This window comes from Eurypyga helias, unplaced genomic scaffold (assembly GCF_000690775.1).
Source record: "Eurypyga helias isolate BGI_N326 unplaced genomic scaffold, ASM69077v1 scaffold19786, whole genome shotgun sequence".
In the NCBI taxonomy this organism is placed as follows: domain Eukaryota; kingdom Metazoa; phylum Chordata; class Aves; order Eurypygiformes; family Eurypygidae; genus Eurypyga; species Eurypyga helias.
The window spans coordinates 5,815-17,038 of record NW_010256270.1 but is presented as its reverse complement, the minus strand read 5'-3'; the positions used below and the strand labels follow the sequence as shown (position 1 = coordinate 17,038).

Genomic DNA, 11,224 nt, shown 5'->3' with positions numbered 1-11,224 from the left:
GCAGGAATGTTACATGTGTCTTTATTTCTAGCGTTCTTGATATTTACTGCCATAAGTAATCTCAGCAGCGACAGACAGAGAGTATTTTCTCATTTATTCAGTTTTCATAGGCTGGTATTTACCAAGTGTTTGACCACATCTCCTCGGCTTATAGAGGACATTCCCAGCCAGCCAGGCTCATGGCTGCCTAACATGTGTGACCAAATGAAACCGAGTGTATTCTGGCTGATGGTGGCAGCAGCTTCTGTCACTTATATGTTTATTTTACTCATGTGCATTATAACATGTGTATTGTTGATAAAATTCGGTATGCTTTTATGTATCAGCTATTTAAAAGCAAGTATACATCCAAAAAGGCATACACAGCTACCATTAGCATTAATGTTCAGCCCCTTGGAAGACATAGGAGTTTGTCCGTGGTAGTCAATGAAAGCAAGGTTCAAGCTTTTAGCAGGCATTACTTCCAAAATTGTATAGGATATAAGACCTCCAGAATATTTATTTTGACAATGTGGCAAGAATGAATACACATTTAAGACCTGAATGGAGAAGACTCAACTAATTTCTCCAGAGTATTCACTAGCATATATCAATAATAAATATTTCTTAAAGAATAAATTACTGGTCTTCCTCAAGTCACATGGAACAGGAATAGATGCAGCTGTAAAACTGATAGGTGCACTGTACATCAGCACGACTGCTTCCTTGTTAGGTGACATGGATCATGTGCCTCATGGGGCAACACGGGTCAGGTGGTGCTCCTGTTTCTTTCCCTTCCTTATATTCTACCACCGCATCTCATGAATGATGGCCTCAGTAGCTTCTCCCTTTAAGAAACCTAGCATTTAAAACTGTTCCTGTCTAAATCAATGGTCCCCTTCCACCTAATTTCAAAAATTGTGCCTCTGATATATGAAAATAGAACAGTAAGTTATTTAGTATCTTTTGATAGTATAAATAAAACAAACCCGTTAAAGAAAGCCATGTGGTGTATTTTCTATTAATGGTCTTTTTAGGCATGTCAGTAGATGGAGTCTGATACCTCTCCGATTAATGACAATTGGAGTTTTGCCATTATGCCAGATGACAGCATGACTGGGCCAATGGTTCTGACAAGAGCCTATAAAAGAGAAAAGAGCGAGGCACCTGAACCAGCAATTTGTAATATTTTATTTTGAGAGGGCCAGGTCACAAAATCCTTGGCTCAGTCCTTTGACAATCCAAATGCTTACAGTAGTCACTGAAGACATTTTCTAAAAGGATGGCCTTTAGGTTCAGAGTGCCTCTGCAAACAGAAATGGTCGCCCTTCAGCACGTACGTCTACACTTTCAAGTAGCTACTTGCATCAGCAGTGAGTGTTTTTCTAGGAAGCGGATTCAGCAGGTACCCATACAGTTCCAGGGAACATTTTGCTAGTGTATTTTTTTCTTAATTAATCTGGAAAGTTACTTAATCAACAGTTTCAAAAGATGGCAGAGGAAATGTTACTTGCTCAGTAAATATAATCTGATAACTATTTACAGAGAATATTTCTGCTAAAGAGATCAAACACCTATAATAAATGTTCATCTCTAATTTAGATTTAAATCCTGCATTATAACTTCTAATTTTACAAAAAACATGCATAGTATTTGCTGCACACAGATTATTCCCTGTGCTTGGGAATTTGTTTGTTCTGTTGTGTAGATAGGATTTTACAAATAGTAATAATAAAGTCAGGTATTTTTCCAGATTAAATCAGTGGTTCCAAAGGATAATGCGCTGCCAGTAGATTAGAAGGAATTGAGATTGTCATAGTTGAGGTGGGAAAAGGACAGAATCTGTGTCCCACTGGAAAGCAGAGCTTATCATGTAATGTGTAGTTCATTCTTTGTTCTTTTGCCTTATTAGAGAGGCACTGCAAGTAATTTTCTAAGAAAGACAGGCACATCACACAGTTGATTCTGACTGTGCAGCCAAAACATAAAGCATGTGCCCTTTCTTTTATGCTTCATTTAATATGCCAAAAATATGTGGATTGCATACAGACACTTAGGCATAAGTAACTGCTTAATCCACTTGCCAATAAGACACAAATGGTTATCGTGCTAAAAATATGCTTACAGAGGAATTAGCAGTGGGTTAGCAGACTAATTCCAACACTGTATATGAAATAGCTTGTTGCTACAGTATATCACTGCACACATTCAAGCACCTCTGACATACTCCTACTAAATCCCCAGACAGGATTCTTAACATTGTTGGGAAAGAGCAAGCAACCAATAGAAAGGTCCCAAATGAATAAAATAATTAATTAATGAATAGGTAGATAAATAAATATTGCATATCTACACTCAGGTTATTAATATTGGACCCAGTTGCTCACTTACTTTCATGTACACTTCTTGGACACATTTTGAAGCTGACCTCTGGGTATGGGAGTCAGAAGAAATAGAATGTTCACTTTCCAGTCTCGAGAAGAGGGACAAAACTGAAGGGATCATGTAACAGTTATGCACATGCTAGTGTCTGTCAAAATCTCTTCTGCGGGCAACATCTAGCTTTTCTAGTGGACTTTTTTATTAACTTTTTAAGAGCAGTGGCATGGCTTTGATTTTAGATGATGCAAATGAGAACACAAAGTTTTTGCTATAAAAGGAGAAATTCACAGGATTCACTCAGACATGTGCAAGCAGCATGCTTTTTTGGTTAATATCCTACAGATTGTCTCTGAATATACAGTAGAAGACCAGCAGAATTCAGCCCTTTTTAGAGATGTAAGTATTTTTAGTTGGACAAAGTCATGAGTTAATTTCAAAGTGGAAGTCTGATAAGCAGAGTAATTCAGCACAGTTAAGGCATGGGTATACTCTTGGCTCGTCACCAGGAGCGTTGTATTACCCTGAAAAAATATATAAAGCAAGAACAGAAACATTGTTCAAAAGAAAAAGACAAGGAAAGTTAGAAAACTGCAGGAAAAAACCTCAAACATTTTTTTATTGCAGTCTAAATTCGGAAATTGTTTAAAGACACAAGAGAGACCCTCAGGCAGTGCAAATGATTAGATGGGACATACTTACTTGCGTGCCTCGCCCTGTGCTTGAGAGGTCTGTGATCCTTTTCCGAGTGCTGGTTGTCTTCTCCCTGCTCTGCGCCTTCTGATGCGATTGCAAAGGAGAGGAGGGAAGGAGGTGCTTCTGACTGCCCTCCTTCCACTTGAGAATCAACACACCCCCTTTCAGCTAGAGACCTGGGTGCTTCCTTCTCCCTGTCTGAACAGTCTAGGATCACCTCCACCCTGGGGAGCGATGGAGCTGCACCTTGGATCCTCTTGACCTCTTTGCCACTAGAAAACTGGACTACTTTGCTTGACCACTGGACGTTGCTCTCTTTCACGCCCAGGGGCATTGCAATTACAGGGCTAATCCCATCTTGTTGTACACTGGGTTCTCTTCCTGAAGGGGTGTATTTTTCTGCCCCTACGAGAGTCCCAGCAGGAGCACTGGTGCCCTTGTGCGCATCATTTGAGAGGGACAACTGCAGCTCAACCATAGTACCTGGCCTTCTTTCTTCTGTCTTCCCTCTGAAAGCAGCTTCATCTGTCACGAGCACGTTGGAGGTGCTTATCACTTTAGGAGTAATTCTGTGGCTTTGTGTGATCTCTTGTTTCATTTCAGAAAAGTGTATGTTGCTTTCTCCTGCCGCCTGGTGAGTCTCACTGTATATCTCTGTGATGCATAGATCTCCACGCGGTCTCTCTTTCGCTGTGTTTATTTGCAGTGTAGTACTCTCCCGATAGTCCTTATTTTTTATGTTATCGTGCTTTCCATTTTCTCTTTCAGCACTAAAGGTTTCATTTATTCCGTTGGAGGATCTGCACACACATAAGTAATTCAAGAAATTAAGCTGCTGTAAGCACAGCAATTGTAAGTACAGTTACAAAAGCAATTCCTGTATAGTATTTTTCCCCTATATTAATTGTGGTACCTGCTAGTAAGTCCATCTAAGTAAGAAGAATTTTCCCATAATGTAGAGGTCTAAATTTGAAGCATCTTTGTGTCTTTCAAAATTCTTCAACTTAACATTTCAGTTAGAGGGAAATTACACTACTGCAGTAGAACTATGATCCTACTACCATCCCTCTGCCGTGTTGGATTATACCGTTCTTAACCATCAGTATGCTTTCACAGATGCATTTCTGTTACAGTGTTTCTAGACAAATGCTGCTGAGACTTCTGGGACAATGCTTCTTCATATTTCACACGTGTATGAGAAAATGCGCTTTGCACAACACCAGAGAAGTGGTTGGGTTTTGGCTGTGTGGCTGCTACTGCAACTGGTTTAGGCACCATCCTCACATACAGTTCCTGTCCCAAACAGTTTGCTCTCTAAGGAATAACTAAGTACTGGATGAGGACCAGAGGGAGGGGAATGAATACTTAAAATACATATTCAAAAATTCCTGTGAGGATCACCATCCTTATATATCATGGAATAATTAAAACATTCTGTGCCTATTCCAGTGATGCAGTGAAAAGGACAATGAACATATACAGTATTTCCTTGTTATTAAAAAGTATATGTTTCCAACTGGCGAATGTCACTTTGTCTTCCTGAAGCCTACTATATACCTCAGTGTAGCTTCCTTTTTAAATTATTCATACTCCTGGCCCAGTTAGGCTGATTTACTGGTGTTAGGACTCCCAGTGTACTCTCTAGCTTCTTCTTTCAGTACACTGGTCCATACTGATTCCTATTAATTTGAGAAGAAACCTTTTCTGTACACCAAGACTGCAGCATGTTATTAAGGCTTTCTGTTGAGTTAGCAAACCACTTTTTCAAATGAGGGAAGCGGTAGGTACCCTCAGTAAAGTATTAATATCAAGTATTATGGAGATTTCTGAAATCAAAAGCTGGTTCCAGGTATTCTGAAACCTTGGAACCCCCTTCAGAGAAAGGCTGGAAGAAGCAACAGAAGAAATAAACCTGTCAGAGCACTGAAGAAACTTCAGTATCACTTGCTTTTCTAGCCATGCAGCAAACTGTAGCAGTCTGGGTTTGTCTCAAATAGTACAAAACGTGTAACATCCATTAAACCACATATGGAGCTACATAAAGGTCAGACAGATTTTAATTTAGGGACCCCCCTGTGAGTGCTGCTGGATTCCATCATATTATGCTATTTGGATGATCAATTGTACTGCTCTTAAGCACAGATAAATTACAGAAATCTGTAAACATTTCCTTGTAAAATATGAGACTGGGGGCTGGGCCAGCTCAATGTTGTCCTTTATTGGTAGCTGAGTGATTGTGTGTATGTGTGAGAGACAAAGATTTCCACCGTAAAAGGCCCTTGCTACTTATGGATATACTTCTGCTCTATATAGACATAGATGCGTATTCACGTGTCAGAAGGCAGAATACCGGGTCTGAACTCTTTTTGGCCATTTAAGATTCTGCTTTGTCAAATTATCATTTTTGTTTCAGGTCTTTCCAGCTCGCTGCAGGAACAACACCCCTGGTGTAATTCCAGGAAGGAAGCAGAACACATGGAGTCAGCACAGCAGGGTTTGTCTCAGAGTCATGTTTTACTCCCTACATGGTGCATTTCATTTTGGTATGCACTGAGCACACTCCCTACTTCCCCCCCGAAATTTTCTTTCTAGACTCAGCAGTAGCCCAAGAGTTGCGAACACTGATGTGAAAAGGGCAGGCTAGCATTTCTGTTTCAGTGTTTCCCGGATACATCTGCTCAGCATTTGTCAGGAAGGTCAGGAAGATGCTCCCCCACACAGCATCTGGAGAGTGCCTGCTCTGCAGGAAGTCTCTTTCCTCTGATCCTGTAAACCGAAGATTTTGTGGGCACTGCTGGTCAGTAACTGCCTGTGGTTTACAGGGGATTGGGAAAACTTCTTGTAGACATCAAAGGCCGAGTAACGTTTTAAAAAATACTTTATAAGCCTAATTTTTTTTTCAATAAGCTTAGTAAGAGCAGAATTAGGCCAACAACGAATGCCTATGAAAATCTCATCCTTCATGTAAATAGTTCAGGTACATTCAGAAGCTTCCGAGGGAGAAATATTCTTCCCTGCCAGAGAAAGATGCTTGGATGTGACGATCACCATTGAAACACCACTTTGAGTATGCATTATAGTTTCCTCAAGGTTTCCAGCATTTTCTTGAGATGGCTGCTAACAAGAGGCTGTTTGGGATGGGAAGGATTTGCTTCTCATTGCTCTCAGAGAATACTAAGACACTTCCTGAAAAATCCTTCTGGTGGTAGTGCTGAGAGGGCTACTACCCACAAAGGAGGTGGCAGGAGAAGTGTTTTGGTTTATTCTCCCATATCCTGGACTACACTGACAGTGGAGGCTGGGAGCTGGGGGAGATGAGCTGATGAGAAGAAATTCAAAGATTCTCAGGGTGAATTCCTTTAGAACATTTTAGTCCCTTTCAGAGTGCTGTGCAACTGCAACTTTCTTAAAATGTCTAACAGACACAGTTTCATTCAGTGAAATACTGAATTATGGGTCTAAGCACTCTGGTTTGGTTCTGGCTTTCAGGACGTGTCTTGCCGTTCACCATGCATTCAAGCAGGGGCAATGGAGGGAAGGGCAGATGTGCTGTCACTTCAGCTAGAGCGTACTGTGGTCCTCAGACCAACTGAAATACCAGTTATAGAGAAGCAACAGGCAGGATTCAGAGCATATGGGGCTATTTCTGTGGCTGCAAAGAAGACAGCTGGTCAGTCACAAATACCATTTTTACTAGTGCAGTTCCAGTAGTCGTGTTATGAATTATAAACCTAAGAATGCAGATAATGCAGGAGGAACATTCAAACCGTACACCGCTGAAACGCAAGCAGGAGATATGCACAATGGAGGAGGTGAGCTGTGATCCTCAGCTATCACTGTTCCCCTGATCTCATCACATCGATCCATTACTCAGCCCAAAACGACATGCGCAGACAGGCCATGCAAAATATCTGTTCTGAATAAAATTAATACTCCTGGTTTTGAAGGCAGGTTTTAACCTTGAGCTGCTAGACACTTTTGGAAAGTTCTTCCTGACAGGCTGCAGAAACCACAGAGGAATTTCCTGTAGTGTTTAGACATCCCTGGTAACCAGAAACAAGTGCCTTTTTTGCACCAGAGTCCTTTCAGCCATTCCAGTGACAGTGTTGTGTTAGCTGTTGTGATGAATCCTGACCTCTTCTGTCCTCTTGGTCCTGCCTGTGGGAGAGCAGACACAGGGAACTGCAGTAGCTCAGGGAGGAGCCATAATTCCTTACAAGGAGTGTGGAAGCCTTAAGTCTTGTCTTCCTCCTCTTACCCACACTGAAGGCAATTGAGAGTTTGTCTTGTCTGAATTCACGAAGTCTGGGTAGAATGTGCATACTGTAGGTGGTTCTGAACTCAAGATTGCCTGCATTACACTGATAACTACATGTCATTAGAGTAATTAGTATAGACTGATGTGCAGTGAGCAGTAATGCTGGCTTGCCTGCAGATTCATACAAAGGTTCTCTACTCTAAAAAGCTCAAAGCATTTTCAAAGAAAACTGGAATTCACTATCACTATTTTATAAATGGAGAAGCTGAGACCCAGAGCTGTAAGTGACTTGCCCCACCTCATCTAGTGAAGTGTTAACAGCTACAGAAATAGAATTCATGATTTCCAGCCCCTCTCCCCCTCCTGACTACTAACACATTTTGCCACCCAAGAAGACCATTTGCCATGTCATCATCAAGGCATATCTCTGTAACACACTTTCTCCATCTATACAGCCTTTGCTTTTTGTAAGCCTCACTTCCCTATCTATGGGGAATAACAACACTTCGCTACTTCAAAGGGGCGGAAAGTATAATTGAACTTAAGAGCCTGCAGTATGCAGATATGGTAGTGGATACCTTGTAAGTATTAAGAATACTTAGTAAGAAATAAAATCATTGCATTTGGAGACTGTACTGTTAATTCTGTGCCTGAACTATATGGTTCCAATTATATATATATTAATCCCTTCAGATCAAATGCAAATCTGTCTTCCCTCCCTTTTCCATACAGACAAGCAGAGTTACAGACGTAAGTAAGAGGGCTTCTCAGAGGCTCACAGTATATATCTGTAAACCGGGTGCATTCAAAACCAGCCTTTTCCGCGCAGTTCACTGAACAGAATTGCACCGACGCGCTCTGAGCATTCCTGTACCTCTTGATAAGCATCTGCAGGACGTCAGTCAGGCTTTCCATCAGAACGATAACTTCAGCATAGGTTAAGTCTCCACAAGGCTTGCCATTGATAGACACCACCTCATCTCCCTCACACAGTCCAGCCTTAGCCGCTTTGCTCTTGCTGCGAACCTACAGTGAGTCAGAAACAAATTTCAAGTTGCACAATTAGTGTTCATTTGAAAACAGCAGCAACCATGTCCACAACTTACTTTTTGTCTGTACAAAAGAAAAAGGATCAATATTATGGATCATAGATTTCTAGTAACACAGATTAATTACTTGTCCCAGCTAAGGTTAATACTGTTCTGGCCAGTATTAACAAATAGAAAAACTTGTGTTTTACTGAGATTATGGGCTAGGTGTCAAACAGGCTGGAATTTGTTTTCAAAAAGGGGAAACATTGAATTTTGGGACAACAATCAGTTGGTTAGTGTTTAGCAGAAATGCAAAAATTCTTACTAGTTTCTCCCAAAATGAAAGGCCATCAGGGCTGAATTCTATGCCAAGATGTTGAAAGAAGAGCATGTAACTTCAGGCTCCTCTGGGCAGAATTTCAATAGCTACATGCTGTTAGAGCTGTAGGTATACAGATGTCTGGTATACTGCACACTTTTCCTCAGATGTCGGACTGTAGGTTTAGTTGCCAAACTATAAACATCTGGAGATCCTAAATCCATGTTTAGTCATCTGAGTAAGTGCCCTGATTTATTAAAGTTAAGACACGCCTGTTATGGTTTAATCTTCCTCGATAAGTACTCATTCAAGAATCACCCGCAGCTTGGTTTTTGTCTTTCACTTCTTTTTCCACTGGCAGCATGTTGCAACTTATCATAGTCTTTGTATAACAAAACCTAGACAGCTTTAACACCACCCAAGGTATGCCATACAGTTGACTGCTATTTTTAAAGTACATATTTGGCAAACAGTGTGTTATATTAACCAGGATGCTTGCAGGAGTCTATTTTGGAATGACATATACGCACAAAAGGGCTGTCCTTGGGTTCTTTGCTCTCAGTCTTCTACCTCCTGGTGTGAGCCATTTGGCCTTATGTCATCCTTATTAATTCTCAAAGCATTGTCTTGACAATTTTTTAAAAAGTAGGATTGTTCTACCCCACTCACAGCAGCAGAGTCCGTCCCCACTGTCTCTAGGAAGGTTAGTTCTGATACACACCAGATTTGCGGGTGCAACTGTCCCACAGACCCATGGAATTACCCCCAGTATACTATGAGGCCACTGGTCTGGTACCTGTGACATATTCCTGGAGGCAATTTTGAAAAGTTTCCTGGAGTCCGGATGATATGTGAATAAAGAGTGAGACTGCACGTTCTTCTGTGGCAGGACCAATATCTTTGTTGTTTCAATTTATACATACCCATATGTCATATTAATGGCTTTTAGAGCAGTGAAGAAACAGAAGCCTGGTGCATACAGAAGCCAGTTCCTACCTTGCAGAGTTAACATTTACAAATATGGAGTGGTATGCTGCTCTGTTTATCTCACCTTAGGCAAGAGCATAAACATCCTTGTACTTTGGGAAGAAATTACAATTTAAAGAGTGTTTAGAATGTTTTGCTTCCTATATGTGCTAGGAATTGGATTGAGGTTTTGTATTTGGTTTTGTTTGTTTTTAAATAAGAGGATATGCTATTAAAATTTTACAAGACCTCTTAGGCCTGAACATTAATATGGATGCTAGGAAGAATTGAGAGTGAGTCTTAAAAACATGTAAACAGCAATTAGAGCGACATATGGACTCTGCAAAGCATCTGTGATACCTAGATTGTTTCTGTTTCCTTATTAAGTGTCTGAGAATTTGGGGTCAGTTTTGTCACAGATTACCATTGCAGCTGTCGCAGGAGAGAAACTGTTACCCGTTCCGTGATTTCAGTGATTTCTGTCAAAAAGCACAAGTACAAATGTAGCATGTTAATAGGTCTACAGGAATTGCTACACAGCTCAACCAATTTCATAATTTTTTAACAGACTCCTTGGTAACATTCAAAGAGAATAGAAAAGGGCATTGAATTTCCTTCGGAGTTCCTGTAAGGGCCTCTCTGTCCATTTTGCTGCCTTGTGAATTGTTGAAAGATCACAACTGTGAGATATTTGGACCTCCACGTGAAAACACAGCCCCTTCTTTGAGTGGTCACGCAGGGAAGCAATTACTGTAAGTTGTTATACCTCACTCTCTGGTGGCATTTCAGTTCATATAGCACATTAGAGCAGATTCCCTCTCAGCATTATATTTCCAGGTTTATTTTTTTGCCATTGCAGGATCACACTGCACATGCTGTACACTGAACAGAGCTGCATTACTTGGACAATTTACCTCAAGTACGTAATTTCTTTTTGTTCCCAGATTACTCTTGTATTCAGAATTTCCCACTATCAGGAGTGCCCCTTACTGCTTAAAAGCAGTAAGCAGTTCCTCATATCCACAGAGCCGTTAATCTGAGGGGAAACTTCCTTTGCGAAGAACTTAGCCTGGATGCTCGCTGCTATCCGAGCACCACAGAGGAGCCAGGATCCCCTGTCAGCAGTGCAGCAGGAGCCTGCACCAGCACCACTGCTCACTGGGACAGGAGGCCACAGGGCTGGGGGAGGGCTCCTCACCCCCTCACCTGGCACCTAATCCCCAGCAGCTGCTGGAACGAGCGACTGGGGGCTGTCCAGAAGCTCTTCAGGCGAGTCTGTCCCAGCTTGGGCTGGAAACTGGGAGTGAGTAGGGTCTGGGTGCTGTGATGCAGCAGTTGGGAGATCATGTCGCAGAAGCACAGGTACGTGGGAGGAAGGTGTGGGATAGAAACTCACTGTGGGTTTGTGGTAATGGTGGGATGCTGCCAGGGGTGGAGTGGTCATGGATGCCTGCAGCACATGGCAGTTTCTTAACCAGTGAAAGCTGAAAAAGCTCAGGGATACAGAGTGGCTGTGCTCATACTCGTGTGGGGCAAAGGAGGGGTTTTGTAGAGAAAGCTAATGCTGAGTGCCCAGCCATTGTGCTGTGCATGCTG

General features: G+C 41.6%; 1 protein-coding gene across 1 annotated transcript in view; it reads right to left on the bottom strand.

Annotated features, from left to right (window-relative positions):
- The window catches only part of SYNPO2 (synaptopodin 2), a 30,099-nt gene extending 19,124 nt beyond the window's left edge, over positions 1–10,975 (bottom strand). The window contains exons 1-3 of the mRNA XM_010153628.1: positions 10,835–10,975; positions 8,187–8,338; positions 3,061–3,854 (exon numbers count right to left, since the gene is read on the bottom strand). Coding sequence (XP_010151930.1) covers positions 3,061–3,854; positions 8,187–8,338; positions 10,835–10,975 — 1,087 coding nt within the window. The remainder of the gene's footprint in view (positions 1–3,060; positions 3,855–8,186; positions 8,339–10,834) is intronic.
- Between the last annotated feature and the right edge of the window lie 249 nt (positions 10,976–11,224).